At 47.9% G+C, this 26,224-nt stretch overlaps 1 protein-coding gene across 1 annotated transcript; it reads right to left on the reverse strand.

Moving 5' to 3' along the window:
- Positions 1-2,719: 2,719 nt before the first annotated feature.
- Positions 2,720-25,629, reverse strand: LOC129066475 (V-type proton ATPase subunit e 1). Its single transcript, XM_054568038.1, has 4 exons — positions 25,451-25,629; positions 21,568-21,615; positions 9,764-9,893; positions 2,720-3,189 (listed from the first exon to the last, which is right to left on the reverse strand). Exons 1-3 carry the CDS (start codon positions 25,552-25,554, stop codon positions 9,800-9,802), a joined length of 246 nt encoding a protein of 81 aa, XP_054424013.1. The 5' UTR covers positions 25,555-25,629; the 3' UTR covers positions 2,720-3,189; positions 9,764-9,799.
- Positions 25,630-26,224: the final 595 nt, after the last annotated feature.

Genomic DNA, 26,224 nt, shown 5'->3' on the forward strand with positions numbered 1-26,224 from the left:
AGTACAAATGGCTAATCAAAGGGGAAAATAGACGTAAGGGGGGGAAAAATCACTTGGCTATTCCTGTGTGGCATATCTTCATATGCCACAAAAAGAATCAATTAAAGAAAAGTACAAAAATAAAAGTACTGTCAATGGGTCCCAGGGATTTTATCATTTCTTTGGAAAATATATTTTATGTATTATTGGAATTTACAAATCATCTTCACCATCAATGTCTCTTTAGGTAACAACCTTATGTAGCAGAAGGGGCGGATATTATCCCCATTTTATACATGAAAAAAACTAAGGCTCAATAATGAAATGATTTGCCCCAAGTTACGTAGCTAGCAAGTGATGGCACAAGACTGCAAAGCTAGGGCTTCTCCTAGTCTCGATCACCAGACGAGGCCACACCATGCTCACCTGGAATGGCTCTGAAGGAGAGGGATTTTTCCAGAATCCTTTGAAAGAGCTGGGTGGAGCACCTTCCGATCCAAGCCCTGGCAAACGCCAGAGCAAGGGAACTAACTGTCAAAGGAAATGATTCACAAGCTCGCATCTCAGAGCCTGGGACATGCTGTACCACCATGGTTCAGTTCTCAGGGATGAGGCGAGGAGAAAACACATATCCCGAGTTTACCTATTAATTGCACTTAATAGTCTCAAGAATTTCCTAAATGACACAACAGGCTCAAGGGTTCAGTGGCCCAGGGCAAGGGATCTTACTGAGTTTCCCTCACAAAACCGGCGTTGATTTCACCACCCCCCAATTCCAACACCAGTAAGGTAGCCAGGTGGTACCACAGTACCTGGCCTTACGGAGCTGGCGATCCATCCTTCCGGAAGGTCTTTGATCTCTAAGTTGGCTAGAAAATGAGCTCCTCTTCACAGGCTTTATGCTGAGTCCACTGGGGCATCATTAGGACTGAAGTCCCTGCAAGGTTTGGAGAAAACCCTCTGGGCTCAGGCCTGAGCCGCTGCCTCATTCATAAGGGACTCTTCCCTCCCAGAGGGCTTACTGAGCCGATGTCCCCTTTTGGGGGACAGTCAAACCTCCTGGCACAGCACGAGGCCCTGAGTGCTCCTGTCCCTGTGTTCCCACTGTGACTTGTGCAGCAGACACGCTCATGGGGATCAGATACCCCAAACAGCAAGTGAGCCCATGTGCAAAAGGCAACGTAATCCAGTTCACTTCCCGACGTCTAACGCAGGGTAAATGAGAGGCAGGAGGATGGATCTGTACAAGGTGTCAGAACGCAGCAGAACCGCAGCTGAGGTCTGCCGAGCCAGCCATCCGTGGGCCCCCTAGCAGCTTCCACCGCGAGCTGAACCAGGACAGGCAAAAGCAACACTCAGGGGAAGCACCACTACGGCACGGACATCAAGAGGCTCGGCTCCAAAACCACGGTGGTCTGATGGAAACCAGCGCAGGGCGGGGGCTGGGACGGTTTCAGACCGATCCCCAGCAGCAATGGACTGCGGGGCCAGACTTGAAAACCCAGATACATGACCGACCATGCCGGAGTCTCACTCCGCCCACTCCCCACTCCTACGGTCAGGCTCAAAGACTGTGGCATCCTACGGAGTCACAGTAACCACCAGCACTGTTTTCTTAAGATGACAAATACTGATTGAGGGTCATGTAAGTTGCTCTCATGTGGGACAGCCTCGTCACCCACAAAGGCAGAATTCGCCCCTCCCGCCCGAGTCCCAGAGCTGGCTGCTGGCCAGCGCAACTCTCAGCAAGGCAGGGGGCAAGGGAGGAGTGCTCCAGGGTGGGAGTTAGAAAATGTGGGCCCTGCTCCCCAGTCCGCCTCTAACGGGCTGCACTGAACTGATGCGTGTTCTCCGGTCTGAGCTCAGATCCCTTATCTGTAAACGGGCGCAGCACCTATCACTATGGTCCCTTTGGCATCAAACTGTCACTGTTTCATGGATTCCATGCGATTAGCTAAACAGGCCCCTTTGCTGGAAATGTAAAGGATAGGATTGCTTCATGCTCAGGAAAACTTCACATTCAAAATGAAAGTAAAGACTGGAAGGAAAGAAATGAAAGCAGGAGTCGCTTCAACTCGAAACTCTCTTTGGTCATGAGAATAGCACAGCAGTGAGTTCAGAGAGTTTGGGAGGAACAGAAAAGCACGAACTGCAAAACAGGAAATCCACTCTTGGCCAGCTGTCAGAAAGCCATGCGCCAGTAAAAATTTAGATTTTAATTTTTTAATTTCTTAAAACTAATCAAGCTTCTCACGTGGTGAACTACTGAGCTGCTGCTATCAAGAATTACTGCCCCCACGCCAGGCTTTCTCACTCAGGATTTCTTCAGCGCTGGGTCCGAGGGTGCGACGGTGCAGTGAGCCACTGGGCCCGCTCGCCCCTGTGCCTGGTACCGACCGGCTGCCTGCTCACTGTCCTAACACTTCCTATGGACAAACGTGACCTTGTATTATAATTCTACAGAGACTGGCCTTCCTTTCCAAATAGCGTAATGGCTCTTGAGCTGGCATGCACCCCATTTCCACATCTTTGACCCTCCAGTGCCTTGGCCAGAGCAGGCACCCAAATGCGCCCTGAGTGACTAAGATAAGGACTTACCAGTCTCCTCAGGCACCTCAAAAGACATGGCCAGTTTCCTACATCCAACTTGAGTCTGAACTGCAATGTCTTGTTTTTTAAGGCATTAGAGACAGAAAAGCTTATAAAAATGAGCTTAACAAACACAAACACCAGATTTCCATAGAAAGCAGGAAAATAATTTATTCCAAAAGATGGCAGAAGAAATTCATCCTGAAAATATACTTTGGTGTGATTCTGTGGGGACAGAGCTCCCCTTGAGTATGCTCTCCTACTGGCCGCTGCACTGGAGGCTTATTGTCTCGTGAGTTTTTAAGACAGGTCGCGGACTCCCACGTTGTGAGTGGGCGGGAGCCATCTTCAAATCCACAGGTTCCCAGGAGAGAGGGCGTGCTTCGCAGAAGACAAGCACCTTCTATCTCAGAAGAGTGTATACACATTTTATGTCGTCAGCACAGTTGAGATTAAGGAGGCACATAATTCATCAAAGTGTAAAAAAGGTACAGGAAAAAAATACTGCACTGTAGAATAAGGTATTCAACTGTGGTGCGAATGTTTAAGGCAGCTGCTGACCCAAACAGGCGAGTCTGGGCGTGGAGGTGGCTTTGCATCTAGAGGAATTCTCTTCGTGACCTGCAAAACAAAGCCGTTCTAGTAACTGGTCCTCATACCACCCTCAGGAGGGCAAAAGGAGAACATCAAGGAAGTCAACGAGGCCAACATTTAAAGTATGTAGGTTCTCAATAAACACTGGCGTCAAAAGTGGGCTCAACTGCCAGCTCGGGCAGGCTTTGCAGAGTGGTGTTAAGAGGTCCTGTGACCAGGGACACTGCTAAACTGAGGATCACAGGCAGGTGTGATCGTGTCACAGAAAGAGGAAGAGCAAAGTGACTAAGACCAATCGTGCAGGAATCTGATGCGTTCACTTCGGTTTCAAGAATATGCGTTTCCCTTCCCCCCTCACAGCAAGGAGCAAGGTCCCCCAGGAGTGGCAAGTTCTTCTCTGTCACACTCCTCAAGAGCGGACTCCTTGTCATGGTCCGCGAAGTTGCTTCTAGTTTGCTCCCCACTCTTGCCACCACAAGTGTAGGCGACAAACGTGCGTTTCTTTGCTAGAAGCTTCAAGCTCTAGCACCGCCTTCGCAGAGCCAGCGGGCAGGTGCCTGCACACAGCCAGCTGCCGATGGCGGTTGCGTGAACGCTTCTACGGACAGCTTGTTTTATAACACCGGTTTCTGGAATTAAAAAGCCAATAAAGAGAAAAATCTTTCAAAGGCCATTTCCACACCAGCCTTGAGCTGGTGGACAAGAGAACACGCTGGTTAGGACGCACAGTGTGCCAGCACGTTGAGGGTTAAGTGCAGGTGGGAAGGGCTAAATTCGATGAGACAGGGTTTGTGGCAGGCAGGTCTGACAGGAACGAAGGTCACACAGCACGTGGAGAGGCCCGGTGGGCCCTCGAGGTGTTCCAGGTCAGTGCGCAGGGGCAGAAGCCCCAGCGCAGTGTGGTAAAAGGCTCCCCGGGCCCGTGTCCAGGTGCCAGCAGCGACAAGAGGCTGGTGCACACCGGGGCGGCCCAACCGCCCTCGGTGGTGGAAAGCCCCGGCTGCCGGGACCGCTCAGGCAGGACACTGCAGACCATGCACGTTCACCTTAAGGTGTGACCGGAGCACCGTGTGTACATGGCAGGCCTCAGCGGGGCAGTCAGCAGAGCGAGCCGCCAGCCTCACAGACCCTCCCGCTAACCAGTGGCCCGCTTCCCTCCTCCCGCCGCACAGGCCGGGCCCGGGCCCGGGCCCCTCCTGAATTTTACTTCAGAGTCCTGAACAGCGGACACAGGTGCCCTGTGGGGTGATTCTCCATGAAGCACATACTGGTTAGACTTCATCGTCTAGGCCTTTTGGGACAAATAAATTAATCACGAATGAAAAAACAGGTCGTCATTTTTGAAAAACCATATAGAAATGGGGGATAATTTTCACTCAAGCTCGATGACACCCAGTTTAAAATAAACGTGAGCGAGCGCTAGGTTAAATGGCATAGGCTTGCAGCTGATTTTAGAGTGAATTAAACAGGAGCACATTCTAATCCTCTCTCTGATTAGATGGGGTGGGGGGGGAACTCAACAAAGGGACTATGTTCTCCTTTTGTACAGTAAAGCACTCACTAAGGCTACGTTCAGATAAAACTGAGAATGAAGACGACAGGAAAATTTGAAGTCCAGAACTAGGAAATCTTTTCAGGGAAGAATGAGTGAATATACTTTTTACTCAGAGAGAGAGGTTATTTTTACCTTTATTTTTTCATTGAAGACAAACTCACAAAATAATTCCTCGTCTGTTGTTATGTGCAGGTATGTACTTTAGGAGGTGAGCTACAAGGGCACTTAAGCAAACTAAGGGTGTGTGTTCAACCAGACGAGGCAAGGCAGCAAAGGAATGGCAAAAAACTGGGTAGCTACACACATTTCGGGAGAGAAGAAATCACTTAGAAACCAAGCAGCCAGGAAAGGAACTGCAGGGCCGTGCAAGCCGGCCGCTCAGAGAAAGCAAGCGTCAGGAAGAGCGTCCAAGAGTGGGACAAGGGGGCAGAAGAACGTTTGCAAAATAAGAGTGTTTTCTAATCTACTTTCTGAATGAGTGAAGGTTGTAGGTGGCAAGGGGCAGGAAAGGGTAAGTCAGGCCGAACAGGCCAAGAATGTGAAAGCAGCGAGGCTGGAACCCAGCGGTCCCGGAGCAGGGAAAAGGCAGCAGAGCGAGACTGGGGGCAGATGGCGAAGGGCCTGGCCCCCAAGTTAGACGCTGGACGTAACCTGCAGATCATCGCCCTTCTCTTCTGTGGGCTGCGCTTACAACACGTGCCACAGCATTTCAAGGGGCCTGAACCCGCTGACCCGGGAACCTTGAACTGAACCCCCACTGCAGCCCGTGCAGGGGGACCGAGGGCTCGGGGCGAGCCGCAATCTGTCTCAGGGACGTGCCAGCGAGAAGGGAAGCAGGATGGCGTTTTGTAGACACTCCAACTGCAGGACAGGGAGGCCTGACGAGGAGCCACTGCAGTGACTGTGAGCTGCAGCGACCGGGGTCAGAAACGGGGTGTTGGAGGGAGGGGCAGATGCAGAGACTCTACCAGGATCAACTGGATTCGAGGCAGAGGGCAAAGAAGTGACTGACAGGTTCTGGCCCTACATGGCCAGAAGAACTGCGCCGCCAGGAACTGGGATGGAGGCATGACTGGGCCTGAGGCAGGCTATCTGGTCAGAATCAGAGTGAAAAACACACTTTTCAATCACAAACACCTTTGCACTGTTGAACTTGCCACAGCTGTGGCTTCATTTAACTGGGACCTATCAGAAACCCCTTCAGGGCCTTCCTTGAAATTTCCACTCAGTACTATGCCTGTCGTGAGCACTCAAGTATTTCTGGAATGCAGAGAAAACAGCTCCCCCAGGGCAGAAGCCTAATTCTCAATACTCTCTATCCCCCCCTCCAGACTTTGTAATAAAATAGAACTTCCTTTTAGAACTGTGGCAAACTGTGAAAGCTCATCTGATGTATCACAATGATGTGGCAAACCAGCCAACTTACGCGACACGGGCTCTGAAGCCAAACCACTCCAAGGAGACAAAATACTAGCATGACCTCCCCAAGGCTGTGGGAAAACAGGACACTGACAAAAACAGAAACGCTGATGTGACAGTGCCGTGGCCAGGGAAGCAAGGCGGGCAGGGGACAGAGGAAGCGAGCTCCGCTCTGAGGGGCGCGGGCCGGGCCTCCAGCCCGGCTGTTAACGCGTCGGCACTCCACCCACCAGTCATCACAGGCGGAAGAAAACCGGGGCAGGGAGAGTGATTAAAGCAGCAAAACATTAACTAAGTGTCTGATTGTGTTGTTCAGATCAAGTCGATCTCACCTGTATACAATTTTTCTAAAGCTCTCAAGGACTGTTCCTCATTGCCCTCTTGCTGAACACCGTGTCTAGCTTACATCTATCTTCCCAGCCTGGGCTCTTACTCACATCATGTACAAAATCACACTTTTCCATACCAGACGAAGACAGGCCGACATCTGGGCTCTGCCCTCCTTGGTCACCCCACTGTTGTGTAAAAGCTCAAAGTTCAGAAGGGAATTTAGCTCAATCTGCTGAGTTCACCACCAAGAAAAGTAAAGCCTTGACCTGTTGCAAGGTCACACCCACTGGGGTCTGTAACTCCGACGGCCCGGGTGCTGGCGCTGCCCCATCACTCCCTCAGCCGCGGAGCAGCCACGTCACGGTGCTCACAACTGTGACCAGGATATGAACCAGGGCTCGCCGGCCTGCACCTTCCTGGCATTTTCCTTTTCAAGGAACAACTTTATTTAATACAGGGTTTAAAGCAGCAGCCCCAGGGGGGTGCTGTGGGCCAGGATGCAAATGTTAAGATGTGGTCAATTAGGTTAACACACACAGGGTTATGTGGGACCAGAGGCTAACAGTCTCATCAGAAGGGAAGGAAATGAGGCTCAGAGAAGTTCAGTGAAAGGCAACGCGGGAAATTCTCAGCCTTAAAGCCCAAGCAACATCCCTATCTAACACTCACTATAGATAAAAGAAAGGAGAGCAATCAGGAGATGTTGTGGGAAAAAAAGTCAGGTAAAAAAATCGTATGCATCAGATCAAACAAAAATTATGTAAGAGGGAAATCAAAAGGCCCTGGGTAAAGAGGGGGGAAAAAGCTGACCACTTACCGAGCAGACGGGCAAACACCCAGCTGTGAGGGAACCCGCGCTCTGGCACACTGTGGGTGGGAACGCAAAAATGGCGCCGTCCAGAGGGAGGGAAGTGTGGCCCTACTTAGCAAAAGTAGTTAGTTTTACCTTTAACCAGAGATTTCATTTTCAGGGACTCGAACCCAAAGATCATTAGCAAAAATATAAAATGTCATAGGCACTGAATGGCCTAGGGTTAGGGTGGCTTTGTTACTAATAGCAGAGGACTAGAAACAATCCAGAAACAATCCAGAAGGACATCAATAGGTATAAAAAGAATCGAGGAAGATCTCTATCCACTGATAGGAGCAACCTCCAGATGACAGTGTTCAGGGAAAAGCAAGCTATAGAAGAGTATACGTAGTATTTCCTTTCTGGAACAGCTGTGTGGGGGGTGGGGGAGGATAGACAGACACACACACACACACACACACGTATTTGCTTATCCTAGGCAAAACGAAATACTGAAGGATAGACTTCTTATTTATTATCTTGTTTATAATTTTGACTTTGGAAATGTTTTACACGTTCAAAAATAGCAACAAATAAAAAAATTACTATGAAATGACCCATGGACATGGACAACAGGGTGGGGACTGACTCGGGGCGGGGGGCAGGGGAGAGTAACGGGGGAAATTGGGACAATGGTAATAGATCAGAAATAAAAATAAGTAAATATAAATTATTATGAATTGAACACAAAATAAAACTTAATCTAACTACATATCAAATTGATAACCACCAAGAAAAATAATTATGTCAAGTGACCTCAGAAAACAGCATTTTGTTCTTTATTTGTTCTAAGGGCGAAGAAAGCAGGAAAGATATCCTAAACTGCACTCAATAAAGTTATAGTTGGTAGTTATACTGGTGTTATTTGAAAACTGTTTTATATACTGTAGGACAATGAAAGTAAATAATTAAGTTACTGTCTTTAGGAAGCAAGACTGTTGGCATATATGAATGATAATCAAGTACAAAACCAAAGAAGTAAAAAAACCCTATAATGTTAAACTTGAATTAGAAATACTAATATGAACACATGATTCTTTTTCTTCTTAAAACTATGCACTTCCTGGCTCTGTCCACTGTCAAGGCTTAGAAGCAATAACACCCCAGCAGAACCAGATGCACTCAGCAATCAGCTCTTGGTTTTTAAATACCATTCCCACCGAAAGAAAACAGGGCCAGCTGGGCTTGAGGACTGACAAGGGAACCAGGATCCTTTCAGAGGGAAATTCAGAAAGCAACTGGAGGACCAGCCGATTCCAAGCCCGGGCCAGGAAACATACAAGAGGGTCTGGGACACCGCGATGTTGCCAGAAAGTAAGGAAACCATCCAAGACTAGCATCGAACGGACGCAGAGGCCAATCTAGACAGGCTCCCACCGGCCAAAGAAAGAACAATTAAACATACAAAGGATAGTGAATGTAATTGATTACAATGAAAAAGGAAAGAAAACCTCACTGGATACCCTAGAAGGAACTTGAGCACCAATAATTTACTCTGAGAATTAAAAAAAGAAAAGAAATATATGTATTCTGCTTTTCCTATATGATCTGTATTTCAAGGTTACCAAATAACCCTAGCTAATAAGGGAAAATTCATCTTTATTAGAGAGAGTTCATCTACTCAAATGTGGAAGCATGAGAAAACCAGAAAATCACCATTCTGCAGTTTCTACAGAACCCCTGATGCAGGCCACGGGCAGCGACGGAGGAGGAACTGGGTGGAAGGCGGACAGAGCACGCGGCGGCTGGCGCGCCAGGGTGCCGCTGCCTGGACCCATTGGTCACCTCAGCGTCTCTGAAGAGAGGAGAGCCGGGCGCGCCAGAGTCTCCTGAGAGGCAACACGAGGTTCACCGTACCCCAGAGAGGGGTCCTTGCCCAAAGCTGCACCAGAACCCAGGCAAGCAGCGCTATGTTCCCTTTATCAAAATGATGGTGACAGAGGAACAGGCTAAAGGGCAGGTGTTCCGACCTCAGCCAGTGACTAAATCTTCCCCCTATACCACTCCTTGCCTCTCTGATCCTCAGAACCAAAGAAAAGCTGCAATTTTAAGACCAGTTTTCAAGAAAGCACCCTTCTCTCTCTATCCAGAGCATTCCGAAATGTCCCTAATGGCCACTTGCAGCGGCTGAGACTTGTCACACCAACCACCAGCGGTCTTGTCCCTGAGCTGTGTCTAGAAGACAGCATGGAAACTTAATCTTGTATATCAAACTGTTGTAAATGGCACGGTGATGGTGGAATTTAAAAGAATATTGTGGATAAATCCTTTAGTAAAGCAAACAACCTAACGTCCACATTTACTTCTGCTCTTCAGGTCACGTTTGCTTTCAGCAGCCCACCCTTGCCAAGTGTTAAAATGCCACAAAAATTCTGAGAAAAAGGCCAAGGCAAACTCTCAGTGAGTGACTGACAACACAATATGAAAGGTCAAGGGCACACAGTCACCTTGGTGGCGGAGCGCTGGACTGCGGGTCTTCCTCCTCAAGGCCAGTGATGCTTGAGATACCAGATGGTTTCATTTTTCAACTGCGGTCCGAAGAGAGGGTTGAGTTGGGCCAGAATTGCGATCAGCCAACTGAAAGAATCACGGAGGAGGAATGACAACAAAAAGTGGTGAAATCATGTGGGAACAGGACCGTTTTCAATTAGGACAAAAGAAAAGAGCTTCAATAACACATAAGTCTATCCTGCTCAGTCCAACCTTCAACACGAGCTCCTAACACATTGTACCAATGGGAGTCCGGGGTGTAGCTTGCAACAAACGTTTCACCGAGCACACGTGGCCTTCGCTTAGACACACATTACAAAGCAGTGAGGCTTTGTCACAGGACACCTCTCTCTGTGTTCTCTCACCTTCTTAATTCTAAGAAGCTCAGGTTCCCTGAATTCATACATGTATCTCTACCTCAGAGTGTTTTTCACATCATTTCAATTGATCACCCCAACTCTCAGGCTCAGGAAGAACACGTGTTAACTTTACCCATTCTCGAAATGCTAGGGCCGCTGCCGTGTGCCACGCCATGTCCCGGGCACAGCCAGGTGAAATTTCAGCTCCCCATCTGCCAGCGAGGCTCTAACGCTGGAGCGCCCCTTCTCTAGCCACCATCACCAGGAAAATATGGGCCACAGAAAAGCTGAACGAGACGGGCATTTAATTTCCTTGCTCACTTCAGAATCTATGGACTAATTATGCAGGAAGGGCAAGAGTGTCACCCGTAACCTCAGGGTTGGACGTGAACAACAGCACGCAGTCAAGCTAACATTTTCCTACACGGATCACGAGTGCCTTTATATCTGATACAGTAATTCACGTACCCAACAAAGTCTGAGAACCATTACATGAGAACCAGAGCAAAGAAATTTTAGGACCTCCAATTCCCCTATAAGGAGGGAACTGGCCAAACAGAACCAGGTCGTTTATCTGGTTGGGTCTCTGTTCTTTTCATTTGCGGTCATTTTTGGAACTCTTCCAATCGAAGGATCAAAAAGCCGATTCTGATCACCAGTGGCCAGCGCCGCAGCAGAGGCTTGCGCCTGCAGAAACAGGCAGCCGCCCTCCCACCCGGCCCCACAAAAGGGGGTTTTGTGACAGGTAACACGACACCTGAGGACATAGGGCCAAAACAGATACCTCAGGCTGACTCACTTTATAAACAAAAAGCTAATTCAGATGAGATTCTCTGCTGTCCTGAGAACTAGTGTATTAGACGCAGACAGAATGGCTAGGCGTGTAGCTGAGGTCTGACATGGATCTGACACTGTAATAAAAGGAAGGGGCGGGCAGCACGGGCGGACACACTGGAGAGCCCTGTGACTGCGGCAGACCTCGCGGTGCAGAGCTACAAGTCATGGAAAATTCCACACAGACCCAGGACTTCCCCAATCACAGCAGACAAGAGAGCCTGACTGTGCAGCAGTCGCCTGTCCCTTCGTGAGACACGGAAATAACTGGCTAATGCTTAGACATCGAAATAAAAAATCAGTTGAACCCGAACTAGAGTCTGTCTCCCTTCTTCACCAGAAATGCACAGTCCTGAGACGCCAGCTGCCGGCCCTCTCTAGGGTGCCGCGCGGCAGCAGGTCCCAGTCTTGGCTGCACGCTGGCGACCTAGGGAGCTCTGCAAACCCACTGCGCTCTGCTTCACAGGGGACCTTCCTTTGCATTCTCCCCTAACTCAGCTAAGGAAACTGAGGCAGAGAGAGGCCCAGTGACTGGCCTGCGCTCACAAAACTAATTAGGTGGTAGCAGCTCCTGACCCAGAAATCCGCTCCCTCTACTGTGTCCCCTACAGAAGTCACTTTCTGAAGTAATGACCACATTTCTTTAGGCGAAACCTAAATTGATCTAGGGGTTAAGGAAATGGAGAATCCACCTGCAGATCACTGCTTAAACCCACGATAAGCCCTTGGTACCTGAGGTAAAAAAGAAATCTCTAGAAGCAACAAGGAAGTCCACTTTGCTTGCTCAAATCAGTATTGAGAAACTTTTTTGAATTTAATTTTACATACCATTTTAAATGGTTTGAGTCAAGCAAAACATCTCACTTAAAAACACCAACGAACCAGAGTTTAGCAAAGTTCCTTGGGAAATGGCCCGGGTCAGTTCATCTGAAATTTCAGGGAGGAACTGTTCCCTGCTGACCAGCTGAGCCCTGTGCCTGCCCTTCTGACCCCGACTGACTTGCAATTTCCCTTCAAAGCAGAGAAACACTGTGGAGAATTGGGAGGGTGAAAAAAGTCCAGTCTGAATCGATGGAAGTGGGTGGAAGAAGAGGCCATACTCCAATGAATCCTTTACTTCATGTGTCCAAGGAGAGGGAACGGGATGTACCCTTCCGATTCACCCACACGGTTCCACATGTCCCCATAACCTGAAGCCGAGCCTAGTCACCATCTGAGATCATTCAAACGCCTGGGGCAGCTGTGGTGTGGTGACATCTGTCTGCAGTGCTGCAATGGCCCAAAATCAAGTCTACGTTCCTCATTCTAAAGAGAAGGGAACTGGGCCCTGGGGAGCCCAGTGCCCCTGGGAGTGAATCCGCGCCACGCCGGGAGGGGGCCCAGGGCTCCTGAGTCCCGCCGGGCCAGGCTGAAACATATGTCCTGGTTTCTCCCACAATCACGACCAACGCCATGCTCCGCGTCAGGCTCTGGGGACGCAAAGAAGGATCAGAAGAGGGGCCCACCCCTGAGGGGCTCCCGAGCCTGGGACAGACACACCAGGACAGCAGCAGACTGTGATTTGGGAGAGACAGCACGGGAGGGTTTATTCTACACATACTCCTGGCCACTGGTCGTGAGCGTGGCTCTTGGTTATTAGAATTCTCCAAGCATAAAACACCCCCCCGCCACACACACACAAGGCTATACCCAGCTCTCTCAGATCTCGTTTTATTTTGTTTCATATTCAGAGGTGAGAACAAGGACAAGTGGCATGGTTACTTCCCAGTGACACACGGCTCAAGCAGATAGATGCCCAGAATCCCGGGCAGAACGAGGAAGTCCGGCAAGGCCTTCTGCTCTGATCCCTGGTGCCTCCGGTGAAGGCCCAACAGGAGCGACCTCTACAGGGGGCTCAAGAGACAGCCGAAGCGCTGAAGGCGATCCGCCCTCTCTCCGCCGAGACGACCTCTGTCACCTGCCCTCATGCCCCTCTAATGCCGCAATCTCTTCCCAGGGCAACACATTCTTAGGTGCTCTTAGAAGACACAGGGTTCAGTATTCGACAGGGCTGGGTTTCAATCCCAGCTATACTGGATGTTAGTTGGCTGTCTCCAGACAAGTGGCCTGACAACCCCAAGCCTGTTTCCCCTGTTGCAAAATGAAGACAACCCCTGTCTCAAAATGTTAAGAAATAAAGGCAGAATATATATGAACGTGCTCTGTGGAGTAGTTACAAATAGAAATTTAATAAACACAGCTATTCCTCTCTTCCTCATGGGGCAGCTAACATGCTTCAAGGACGGAATGAAATGCAACCTGTGTCCTCTGCGCAGGAGCTTCTCGTGTAGCGCTGAGTCATCCTTGTCACCCTCCTCTCCCGCTCCGCCCCGCTGCGGCAGGCAGAGCCCCGCGGTGTCCCCCGAGACACCCATCCCCTGGCGTACACTCCCTGTCTACGCCCGAGGCAGTGAATGCGATGACGGCCACTCCTGTGGTCAGTTTATGACACAAAGCTGGCTCTAGGAAAGGGACATCCTACCTCCAGAGTGGATGTGCCCTAATTGGCTGAGCTCCTAAAAGGGACAGGGCTCTCCCTGACAGAGGCATCTGGAGTGTGTGTATCACTTTCGGGTTTACTGCCGATTAGCTCAGAACATCCTCTTCAGCGTGTGCTCTGTGATAAACAACTTTTTCCCTCCCTGAAAACAGCACACTGCTGCGCTGTCTCAGTAGAGGGAACTGGAAGGACACTGCAGGCGGGGACAGGGAGCTGGCGAAGCGGGTGTGAGGACATTTGGCAAAGCCTGAGCAGCCTCCACCCAGAGCATGGCTGCTCTTTGATCCTGTAGCCTCAGCCTGGAAGTAACTTTCCCGCAGCCCTTCAGCCCCAAAACCAGAGTCCCTGCGTGGCCCACATGCCCTGAAGGCTCCTGCACTGGCACAGGAACTCTGCTACACACCCATGTCACCGGCCACCTGCTCCCCTGCCTGTACTGCGGGGGGGGGGCCTACTGCTCACCCGGCAGCTCCAGCCCCGCTCCAGCCAGGCCAAACCAGGAAACCTCTCCACTGTTGGGCGGGCCAAACCACACCCTCTCCCAGGAGGTCGGAATCCTCTTCAAGTCTGTCCTTCCCCAGGGCTCCCTCCACCCCAGGGCACCTCACACAGCTTTCTTGTATCTTACCCCCTTTTGTCAGTTTATAAAAATGATGTTTAACCTACTGTGTGGTTTTACTTCCTCTTTAGACTCAGCGGCTGAAAAAGGAGAAAGATGGCTGGCTTTGACGGCCAAGGGGCCGCACGGCAGGAGTGTAGTGGCCTCTGGGAGCCGAGAGTGGCCCCCGACCAACAGCCAGCACGGCGTGGGACCGCAGTGACGGCCTTGGGCCTCCAGCACAGCAGTGCGAATCCTTTATGGAAGGAGTCCACCTGCACACCAGACCTCCAAGAAGCCATACATATAAAACGACAGGGAAAATGAACAGCTGGCTATCAACTGTAACTAAACACATATGGGAACAAGGCACCATGAGCGGAGGGCAGCAAAGGACAGACACAGACCTGTAAGGGCTTCAGATACGGGAGCGATCGGGTACAGATTATAAAGAAACGGTGTCTTAAGAAATAAGACGAGCTTAAAATATATGCAGGGAGAAAGAAGTAAGAGAGAGGGAGGGAGTAAGGGGTGGAAGAAGGGAGAGGTAAAGGAAACTATAAAAGAAGCTAAAGAACTTCTATAGAAATGAAAAATATAATACCTGAAAATAAAACAATCAATAGGTAAAGTTCTGGTTCGGATAATAGCAGAGTAGCTTATAACAAACTCAGTCAGTAATAATAAACTCTGAACAAAATATAGTAATATATATCCTATAGTCAGTAATAATAAACTCTGAACAAAATATGAAAACCAACTATGTGATGGTACTAGAGATTAGGAATCTCAAAAAATAAAACTATAAAAAAAAGAACCTAATGGACATTTTAGAACTAAAAAGTATAATATACAAACTGGAAAAAAGAAAAAGAAAAAAACAAACCTTTGGATGGACTTACTAACAGATCAGAGATGACAGAAGAGACAGTCGGTGAACCTGAAGACAGACCAATAGAAACCATCCAATCTGAAGAAAAGAAGAAAAGTCGACCATACGTGCAATTGGAGTCTGAGAAAAAGAAAAAAGAATAGCAGGAAAAAAAGAAGAAAAAAATATATAGGCTGCAATTTTCTCAAACTTGGCGGAGAATATTAACTTACAGATTGAAGTAACGCAGCAAATCCCAGTAAGAATAAATACAAATAAAACCACCCCTCACACATCATATAGTCAAACTGCTGAAAACCAAAGAGAAAGTCTTGATCACATCCAGAGGTAAAAGAATGCAGAAAGAGGAGCAATTACTCAAATGACAGCTAAGCTCTCAACAGAAACAGTAAGGCCAGAAAACAACTGAAGAGCCTCTTAACGTCGTTCGAAAGAAAGAAGAAAAATCCTGTCAACCACAATTCCATATTCAGAAAAAATATCCTTCAAAAATAAAAGTGCAATAGAGGCATTTTCAGATACATGGAAGCTGAGAGAACTTGTCAGCAGACCTGTCTGTCCTACAACAAATACTAAAGAAAGTTCTTTAGGCTGAAAGGATACCAGATAGAAACTCAAATTTACAAAAACAAATGAGGAACGCTAAAAATGGTAAATGTGTGGGCAAGTAGAAAATATTCTTTCTCTTAATTTCTTTATAAGACATATGATTCCTTAAGGTAAAAGCTGTTATACTATAGTAGGGATTTTACAACATATAGATGTAAAATATATGATAACAATAGCACAAAAGATGGGGAGCAAGTAGAATTATATTGTGGCGAGGTTATTGCATTTACCTGAAGTAGCTCAATATTAACTTAAACAGATTTGAAAAGTTAAGAATATACATTGTAATCATTAGATGAAAGACTAAATAGAAAAATATAAAAAAGTATCACTAAAAAGCCCTTAGAAGAATTAAAGTAGAAAACTAAAAATACTCAACTAACCTAAAATGAAGAGCATAGGATTAAAAAGGTGAGACAAGCAAAACAATTAACAAAATAGTGGGCCCAAACTTAGATATATCAATCATTACATTAATTGTATATGAATCTCAATTTGTCAATTAAAAGGCAAAGACAGTCAGAATGGATAAAAATAAAAAACTAAGGCTGAGTGATAGCAAAAAGGCACATTCTAAATATAAAGATACAGATACAATGAGTGTAAGATAGGTGGTATGATTATCTATCAGATAAAATAGAAATTGAGTCAAGGATCGAAGAGGGACATTTTAAAGTGATAAAGATATCGATTCATCAAGAAGACATACCAATTACAAATGTGTTATGCTCCCAATAACAGAGTTTCCAAACAAATGGAACAAAATGGAAATAATTAAAAAGAGAAACAGAAAAGACCCACAACAGCTGATGATTTGAACACCCTCTCTTAGTAACTAATGAAAAGTGGACCAAAAAACTCAATAAGGATCTAGAGGATTTGAACCTCCCTGGCCTAACGTTTATGGCATACAAAACTCAACAACTCCAAAGTATACATTCTTTTCAAGTGCACATGAAACAGCCATCAGATAAACCACTTGCTGAGCCACGAGTATGTTCCAATTTTCCAGAGAGTGGAATCTTACAGAGTGTACCTTCTGATAAGATATCTAGAAATGCTCCAAATATTTGGAAATTAAACACCACGCTTCTAAATATGAAAACACAGCATCATCAAAATTTGTAGGCTGTAGCTAAAACAATGCTCAGAGAGAATTTCATTTTAATTTCTTTTTGTTCATTAATTTCTTACATTTAAAAAAACAAAGATTTAAAATGAATGATCTAAATTTCTATTTTAAGCTAGAAAAAGAGCAAGTTAAATGCGAAGTAGAAGAAAGGAAATAAAGAAACCCTGAATAAATAGAGATATGCCATGTTCATGAGCAGAAGACAGTACTGTTAAAATGTCAGTTCTGCCCTAGCTGGTGTGGCTCAGTGCTCTGAGCACTGGCCTGCAGACTGAAAGGCTGTGGGTTCGATTCCCAGTAAGGGCACATGCCTGGGTCGTGGGCCAGGTCCCCAGCTAGGGGCCTGCAAGAGGCAACCGGGCGATGTTTCTCTTGCACACCGATGTTCCTCTCCCTCTTTCTCCCCTAAGAAAAATAAAATGTCAGTTCTCTCCAAATTGATCCATAGATTCAACATAATCCTAGTTAAAATCTCAACAGGCTTTTCTGGTTAAAACTGACAAGATGATTCTAAAATTTACACAGCTATTTTAAAAGAGCCAAATAATCCTGAAGTACAAACACAAAGGAACTTAGACTTCCTGATTTCAATACAAAGCTACAATATCCAAGAGAGTATGGTATTGTCTTAAGGCTAGACAAAGAGATCAATGAACAGAAGACAGAGTCTGCAAACAGACTCACTCATATGCGGTCAAGTCATTCTGAACAAAGATGCCAAAGCCACTTAATGGAGAACGGAAAAGTCTTCAATCAATGGTGCAGTTGTCCTGGGAAACAAAACTACTAAAACGAAACGAAGCCAGGCCCCACCATTCTAGTGCCGGCGGCCGGGGAGGCAGCATGCCCAGCGGCTAGAGCCTCCGGCTGCCCCGCCGCTGTGCTAAGCCTCAGGACAGGAACCATAAGCACTCAGCTCAACACATCTCACGTTTTTGTCTACCTCAAGTTTTCCAGAAAACAGTGTTCCCAGATCTCCCAGGACCATCGACCATGATCCAAATTCCTGCCCAGACTGCGCTGCTCATCTCACCACTTGACCCAACATCCCGCCCTTCCCCGTCCTCCAGCCCGGCTGCCGGGTTCTCTAGAACTTGCTCAAAGGCCTGTCGCTCACTCACCCGCCCCCGGTAACTCAGGCTTCGCAAATGGGAGGACTACTTCTTTGCGCCCCGCCTGCCCCCGCCCCGCACCGTGCCACCTGCCCCCAGTCCCCTCCCACTCCTGGGGAGCGCCAGCTTCCCCTGCGGGGTGCATGCTTGTTGACTGTACGGCCCTGATTCCTTCATCTGTTCCAGTCGCCCCCTAATTCAACTGCGAAGGTTCAAGGGCGCCCTTTCCTGGCCCTTCCTCCTCTGTACAACTAAATGCTGGCGCTCATCAGCTCTGGTCCTGTCCCCTCTTCTCTCTACATCCTTTCCCGTAGGGCAGGTTTCTCAGCGGCATTTGGGGCTGGAGAGTGCTCCGCTGGGAGGAGGGACTGATCCGTCCAGTGCAGGACACACGGCAGCACCCCGGCCTCTGCCCACCAGGTGCCGGCAGTAGACAATCAACGCCTTAGGAAAGTGCAATCTCCTGGCCTCCGAGATCGCTCCGTAGGCATCCAGTTTCTCACCGGACATCTCTTAGAAGTTTCAGTGGCATGCCAATCTTAGCCTGTCTCCCAGTGAATTTTTGTTTTGAAATTGACTTTGCTCTGCTGAACTATTAACACAAACTGGTCACACTGGCAGAGATCCTGGCTTCTTCAGAGCTCAAACGTGTCAAGCCCCACAGAATCTGACCTTCAGTTAGAACAAACTGAAAACAGAAAAAAACAAAACAAAACCAGCCACAAACAGAAGGCAATTTAAAAGTCCATGAATGTACCCTGGAGAGTGTGGCTTAGTTGGCTGGGCATTGTTCTGCAAGCGGGTGAGGTCGCCAGTTTGATTCCTGGTCAGGGCACATGCCTGGGTTGCAGGTTCAGTGCCCAGTTGGGGTGCGAATGAAGGGCAACCAGTTGATGTCTCTCTCTCGCACTGATGGTTATTTCCCTCTCCTTCTCCCTCCCTTCCCTTCTAAAAAATAAATAAATTTTTTTTTTTTAAAAGGCTCCATGAATGTATTTCAAAACATGATTTTGTTTAGGAAATCCAGTTTCTTTGAGTGTGTCCTCCTTCAAAAGGGGCATTTTCAAGAAAATATTCATATACTTACTACCAACAGTGATGTTTTCTCTTTCCAATTTAACTTATTATAGAATCCCACCCCTTTGTGGAATCTGGTATGTAAAATATTTAGAGCTTGAATTCCACCCATATGTTTCCGACAGATAACTTTCTAAGTATGATATATAATCAGGTTTCAAGGAAAAGAAAAAAATATTTTCAAAAAGTCTGTCCCATCCAGCTCATCTCCCCATACACGGCCTCCAGGAGCGCTGCGCTGGAACTCCGTGCACTACCTTTACAAACACACCGACGAGCGCGCCAATCCACCCGCAACACCAGTGGCACGAGCACGCTGGCACACGGGAAAAAACAGTCTCAGATCTCGACAGCAAGGGGTAAGGACTCATGGACAGTGCCCAACTGAGTCACAAAGACTCAAAGCGATGTAATTTCCAACCAAGTCCACTTATTCGTTTTACATTGAAAGTGAAAGTAAGAGGTATGAGACTGATTGGAAACGTTTTGTTGTTCTATAGAGGGTATCATGAAAATGAACTAAATTTCAAAGGTGGAAAAAGAGAAAGTCAGAAAACATTTTTGTCCCATCTTACCTTAATGTGAAGTCAATCCTCTGCGTGATCCTTTTTTTTCTTTTTGTAAGACCCTGCCACCAACCTTACTGCTCAGACGGCAGAGGTCTTCAGAGAAATAAAAAGAAGGCCGTTTCTGTGGCGGGGCTACTCCCTGGCTCCCGACTGAGCAAGAGCCCCCGAGTTGGGCTGGCTGTAAGAGTCAGCAGGACTGTGGCCCGGGACTCGGTTGCCCCCCCCCAAAACGATGGATTCCTGCTGATGCACGTACTTCCTGTCATTGACTCTTCAAAGCTGAACACAGCTGGTGTAAGAATGATCCCTCACTAGTTCCCTCCACCTGCTACCTCACAGACTTCCCTTCTGGAGGCTGAGCTATCACCCCCAAAAGCCTCTTTACCTCTCCCGGCAGAAGAAAAGGCTAACCCAGCCAACCAGCGTCTCGTGTTTGGAGCACGGCTGCTGAGGCGGGCCAACACCACCACCAGGGAGCAACGTTCGCAGAGCCCACTACGACTCGGCTTGACACGCGTCAAGTCGCACTTGAACAGGTGACCGAGGACGAACCACAGAGTCAAAATCCACGGTGATAACTCTTGGGGTTGGATTTTGATTTCTGCCTCCAGTTTGAAGAACTGGAATTGGCTCATTCCCACATTTTTTTTAAAAGGCCTCAGTGAGCCCTGGCCGCTGTGGCTCAGTGGATTGAGCGCCAGCCTGAAGACTGAAAGGTTGCCCGTTCAATTCCCAGGCAGGGCACATGCCTGGGTTGCGGGCCAGGTCCCCAGTTGGGGGCACGCGAGAGGCGATTATCTTGCACATCGATGTTTCTCTCCCTCTCTTTCCCCCTCCCTTCCCCTCTCTCTGAAAATGAATACGATCTAAAAACAAACAAACAAACAAATAAAAACACCTTAGTGAAAAGTCTGAGGACAGGAAATTCAGATTCAGAGTCACAGAGAGCCGTGGCCTCTCATCACAGGGGCCGAACCGTGGCTTCCCGCCTCCGGGGCGCACTGACCGCTAGTGTGGCCAGCTCCGGCACTCTGCTCATAAGGGGGTCTCAGGAAGCTAGCAAGCTCCCTCCAAGAAAAGACAGTCAGTGGTTCAATCAAAACCCTGAAAAAAAACCCCTAGAAGGGTGTATTTTATGGTACGTGAAATATACCGCAATTTAAAAAGGAAAAAAACCGTAAGGCCTGGGAATACTCTGAAGTGGCTCCTTTCTCCAGCACTGACCGTACGACTCGGTCTTTTCCCGGAGCAGGGCTGATTCCGCTCCCCAAGGCAGCGGGGTGAGCGGCCAGGAGCTGGAGGCAGCGTTCAAGCTGCTAGGTGCAGCTCTGCCGCTACACTGCCGACACCCCGGACCCCCGCCGGCGGAGACCAGCACTCCAAAACAGACGCGGGGGCGGGGGGGGGGTCACCTTCCGTACCCAAAAACAGTTTCCACTCAGCAGTTTACGTAAATGACACAATCTATGCAAACAGATGCTAATTATTATACTTTTAAGTTAAAAAATGTTTAATTAAAAAAATGGTTCTTTTTCTACTTGATTATAATTCTAACTCAACTTCTGGTCACCTGATGAAGAAAGGTCATAATAAAGAACAGCTTTACAGCTTCATTTAAGTGACATGAGGAGGCCTAAATACTTCACAGCAGTGAAATACAAAGCACCACAAGTGAAATACAAAGTGACAATTTCGGGCCAACTATGAGCTTTAAACTTGTGCCAGATAAAGTGTACTTGTGTTGACAGAGGAGAAGATTGTCTGTGCAGTCCTTATGTAAGTATACTTATATTTAATTACGTAACTAATTACGTTATTAGAAAATTAGGTAAATACTGAACACAGGAAAAGTGCGCTATTCTCAGGCTTCGGACACTATTTCTAGATGCTACATGAGGAACAAGCTTTGACAAAACAAAGCTGGGAAGTGTCCCAATAATCATACTCCACTGGTTTCATTTGCTATCACACACATTATAAATGCCAATAATAATGCTTATTACTTTAAGAAAAAACTACTTACAGGAGAAGCATACTTACAAGAGATAGCAGCAAACTGAACAGGTCACCAACATGGTGATGATAACTCTAAAAAAGAAAAAAATCAGGTAATTTGCAGACTCTGCCAACGTTGCAGGATGGTCCCGGTCCCAGTCCCTTCCCCAGCTATCGAACCAGCAGGGACTGTGCACCCAGAAAATGCACCTGCCATCTGTTCCAACACCCTCAGGCTGCAGTGTACCCTGTGGTAATTTGGTAGAGGTTTAAGTAAATACTTGAACATCCATTTGTATTTAAAGGGGTAAGCAGTTATTTATGTCAGCTCAGCTCTCTAACCCAAAGCCATCTGAAACTGAACAAAGGCTGTCGTGACCATTAGTTTGACATCCAAGTAACTATCCCATTTGGTAGCGTTCTCCACCACAAAATCACACAACACTTGTAAAAATGAGACCCTCTAGTGTTGACCTCTCCCCACCTCCACTCCAGTCTGAGAAACAGTTAAGCCTCGGTCTTGGACCCAGTCAATGCCGACACTTCTAACTGGTCTCCTACTACTCTCTTCCCATTTCTCCTTCCAAAGGCTCCCCTCGGGATCTCCCGCTCCCCAGAGGCAGCTCTGCCACTCCACCCACCCAAGCCACCCTCAAATCAGTCACCGTTTTGCTCACGCCTCCTCTGTACCCTGAGTCACCTAATGCTGTGGTTCAGTCCTTCACGCACCCTCCCACTTGGACTTCTTCCCTTCTCTCCCCACCATTAGCGCCAAAATTTGTCAGGATCGCTTGGCCAGCTGCCAGCAGAGTCAAAACGCCCTTCCTTCCCTTTCATTCTACCCACCATGACTTGAGTCAACCCTTCTAAAATGTTCTTTCATCACATGCACCCTGCAGCCTACCAGCTCTCGACGCCCCGTGCCATCCCTAAGAGTGGGGTCCACAGAGAGGTCTCCATGCCCTAAGCAAATGTCAGAACTCCTGATTCTATTTTTAACTCATCCTTTAGAAGTTCTGTGTGTGTGCATTTCCTATGGTTAAGATACTGGCACATCCATCCATTCATTCATTCATTATGTTCATTAACTGTCCAGTTAATGATGTCCATTCAGATGTTCATTAACTGTCCAGTTAATGATGTCCATTCAGATGTTCATTAACTGTCCAGTGTGTCCCGTGTGTCCCAGGCTCTGGGGACACAAGAGTAAAGGAAACCAATGAAAACCCCTGTCCCGGTGAAGTATACGTGGCAGCGGGCAAAGACAGACGACAAACAAGAACAATAAACAGACAAGGCCTGTGGCTCAATGTATCTGTCCGTCTGTCCGTATGCCAGAGTCAGTCAGTGCAGACGGAGAAAAACAAAGCAGGGAGGAGGATAAGGGGGCTCAGGGGTGTGTGAGATGAGATGCGTGTACACACATACTCATGTATTCAGAGGTAAAGCAAATACAAATACGTGACGACAGCTGGAGCTGCGTGGTGGTGTACAGCAGCAGTACCGCCCTCCGTACTTCTCTATGTCTGAAAATGTTCTGTTTGAAATAAATGAGCTCCCGACGCCTGGCCCACCAATCCCTATGCCTCTCCTATCCCCTCCCCCAGTCTACTGCCAAGAGAGCCACTGGGGAAAACCTGAGCTTTGAGAGATGTGTGGGTTCCTAAAGAGAAATAAGGGAAATCACAAAAAAAAAGAAAGAAAGAAAGAAAAGAAAGAAAGAAAGGAAGGAAGGAAGGAAGGAAGGAAGAAGGAAGGAAAGAAAGAAGGAAAGAAAGAACAAAGAAAACAAGGAATGGCCAGGAAAGCTGACTCCAGCAGACTTGATTTTCCCCCACTCTTTTCCTGCCATAGGAAAGAACGAGAGAGGAAGGGGCTTTGGGCTACACAAAGGCTCAGAAGTGTTCCCGTCTGCCTTTCCTTTCCCTGGGCCTCAGCAGCTCCCAACAACCCCGCCACTCAATGTCTTGCCCTTGGGTGTGCAGGGCTCTCGGAGGGAAGAGGAAGGAACATCGAAGTCCTCCCCCCGCTTCACCTGCAGCGCTGTCATGAAGGCGCTTTACTATCTCCTCAGTGAAGGTATTTTAATCCTTCCAGTCAAAAAGGTTCTCCTGTTTTGAAAATTCAAAATAGGCCTTGAAGTAATGTAACTCCTCCATGCATTTTTTTTTTAATTATTTTGCGGTCTCTTCGGGAGGTAAAGAAAAACCAGTACTAATTCGGTATTAATGTTTCCATTTTCCAGTGGAGAAAGGAGAATGTGGAAAAGCTAACTGAACTGTCCAAGGTCACAGGGATCAGCCAGCTAGGGGCAGTGTTTCTCACACTGTAATACGGTACCTCCTAGGAGACACTGTGTGTTAAGACCTGCTCGATCCTGCCAAGAGCAGGAAATACAAGGACTGGGGAGGAGGCTGTGACTTAGGCCTGGAGAATGTACCGCTGGCAGGTCAAACCTGAATCACAACACTGGGGCCGGACACCGAGCAGAGGAGGCGCTTCCTTACCCTGTCCGGGGGCCCCCAGACCCAAGGCTGGGCAGGCGGGGCCTTTAAGAAAGGAAGGGCCGGTGCTACCAGCACTTTAATCAAATGCTTTTTCTGAGTATGAAGGCTGGAAAGGTGGACAGTAATGTAATAAAACAGTTGAAAACAGAAACACAGCAAAGAAGTACTTCATTGTTCTCTCACTCCAGGAGGAGCAAGTGTAAGAAATTACATTTGGTTAATATAAATTGTTCTAACAACCCCTGAAATTTGACTCTCTATTTCCTCTATCAGAGGCTGGAAAGATGACCCACATGACTGGTGATTTATGGGATGGAGGAAGGTAAGGGGGGGCTTAATGCTACCAAGTGACAGAAATTCATGAACCATTTTTCCTTCTTAAACAAATTATATTTTATTTTCAAACTAGTTGGAAATAACAGGACTAATAAAATTTATTTCAGAGAGCAAAAGGGGTTCAGGAAGTAACAGTATTTTCTTTCTTTTAATAAAGCAATAGAATTATCCACTCAACAGATGTTTATTGAATGTCTACTCTGCCTGCCAATCACTGTGAGGCCACCAACTAATTGCAAAGAATAAAAAAGGGTGTTTCTGACAAACTGTGACTTCGGGCTAAGTTTCACCCCACATGATCTTGCCCTGAGGAAAAAATGACTAAACGCCAAAAGAGGAACTAAAAGGCAAAAATAAAAATAAAAAAAGGAAAGAAAGAAAAGAAGTGCTAAAGCTCCCTTGAGGATAGCTATAAAAGTTCACTTACAAAACAGATTATGCTCTATTTAACATGGGAAAAAGTGTCTTTCTTAACCGATCTTCTAAGAACTCGCTACAGTCACACACAAGGGCCGCAGCGCCCTCCAAGCCGTGTGACGCAGGGGTTTCTAAACAACACCTCCTGCTCTTTAGTAATAAGCTCCCTGCAGATCGCGTGCCAACTACCTCCCGGCGGCCACGAGATGCAAGGCCTGGGTTGGACGTCGCTGCATAAGCCTGTCCTGTGCAACTGCGACAACTTATGAAGTGCAGAGGGCAAATTCTCTTTTATTTATCTGATCCGTCCCTTTAGGCAAATGTGGCCTCATTTGGGTGGAGAGCAAGGCTAAAGTCGCCTAAGGCCGAACCTCTACTTCTTCTTGGGTTGGTAGAAACCCATTTCCGACTACATCGTCCCCACACAGGACCTGATAAAAAATATATCCCCCTAAAGCTCCTTCCCAAGAATAGTCCGCTGGAGGTCACCCTCCTCACGCTGCGGCCAGGAGTCACCCAGGTTGCTGCGTTTAGGAAATCGGGGGCTGCACGGGGGTCGGAGCCACCCCACAGGGTCTCCGCGGTGCGGGTCGCCCCCTCCCCCTCCCTCTCCCGGCCCGGCTGCTCCTCGTCGTGCGTCGCTCCGCAGGCGGCCCTGGCGCACTTACCCCCGGTTGGGACCCTTGGGTATGAACCAGGGGACCAGGAGGCCGACGAAGCTCCAGAACACGCTCATCACGATCAGAGGCACCGTGAGGCCGTTGTACGCCATGGCTACCAGCCCCCTGACCCACCGCCGCACTTCGGTCCCACCCGGAAGTGTCAACACCGCTCCGCGTGACCAGCGCGCGCAAGGACCCGCCTCCCGCGCCCCCACGTGACCCCGCGCCGGCTCCGCCCCCCCAAGGGCCGAGAGGCAGAGCTCTGCCCTCACCTGGCGGATCTCGGGGCTACTGCTCCTGCGAGAGACGTCACTCATTGGAACCCCAGCGCTAGAGATCAAGTCACCAGGGGTTCAGCAAAGTTTTCTGATAAGAACGTGGCCCTTTTAGGAAAACATTGTAGTTATTTACAGCGTTATCTTCTTTGTATGCAACAGGTCTTAACAATGATAAGTTACCATTGTAAATTCCTGAATTTTTAAGTTTGGAAACCTCACTACAGCCTAAGAGGTAGTTTTAACTATTATCCCCACTTTGCAGTTGAAGAAAATAAAGCCCGGGGAAGAAGTTAAGGATCTTGACCAAAGCCACAAAGGTAGTGAGTGGCAGAGCCAGGATTCCACGTCTAACGGTGGGATGGATATTCAAAGCCAGCGCTCTTAACTACCGCGCTATGGCCTGTCTCTGTGGCAGGTCCTCAGGTCACAGGGGTCCATCAGAAGCCCCTCCGGGAGCTCCCAGGCTGGTGAGGAGACGGGCTTGCCCTGCGCCACTCAATGC

The sequence above is a fragment of the Pteronotus mesoamericanus genome, unplaced genomic scaffold, assembly GCF_021234165.1.
Source record: "Pteronotus mesoamericanus isolate MK-2021 breed Mesoamerican mustached bat unplaced genomic scaffold, CSHL_Meso_final contig_2, whole genome shotgun sequence".
NCBI lineage: Eukaryota > Metazoa > Chordata > Mammalia > Chiroptera > Mormoopidae > Pteronotus > Pteronotus mesoamericanus.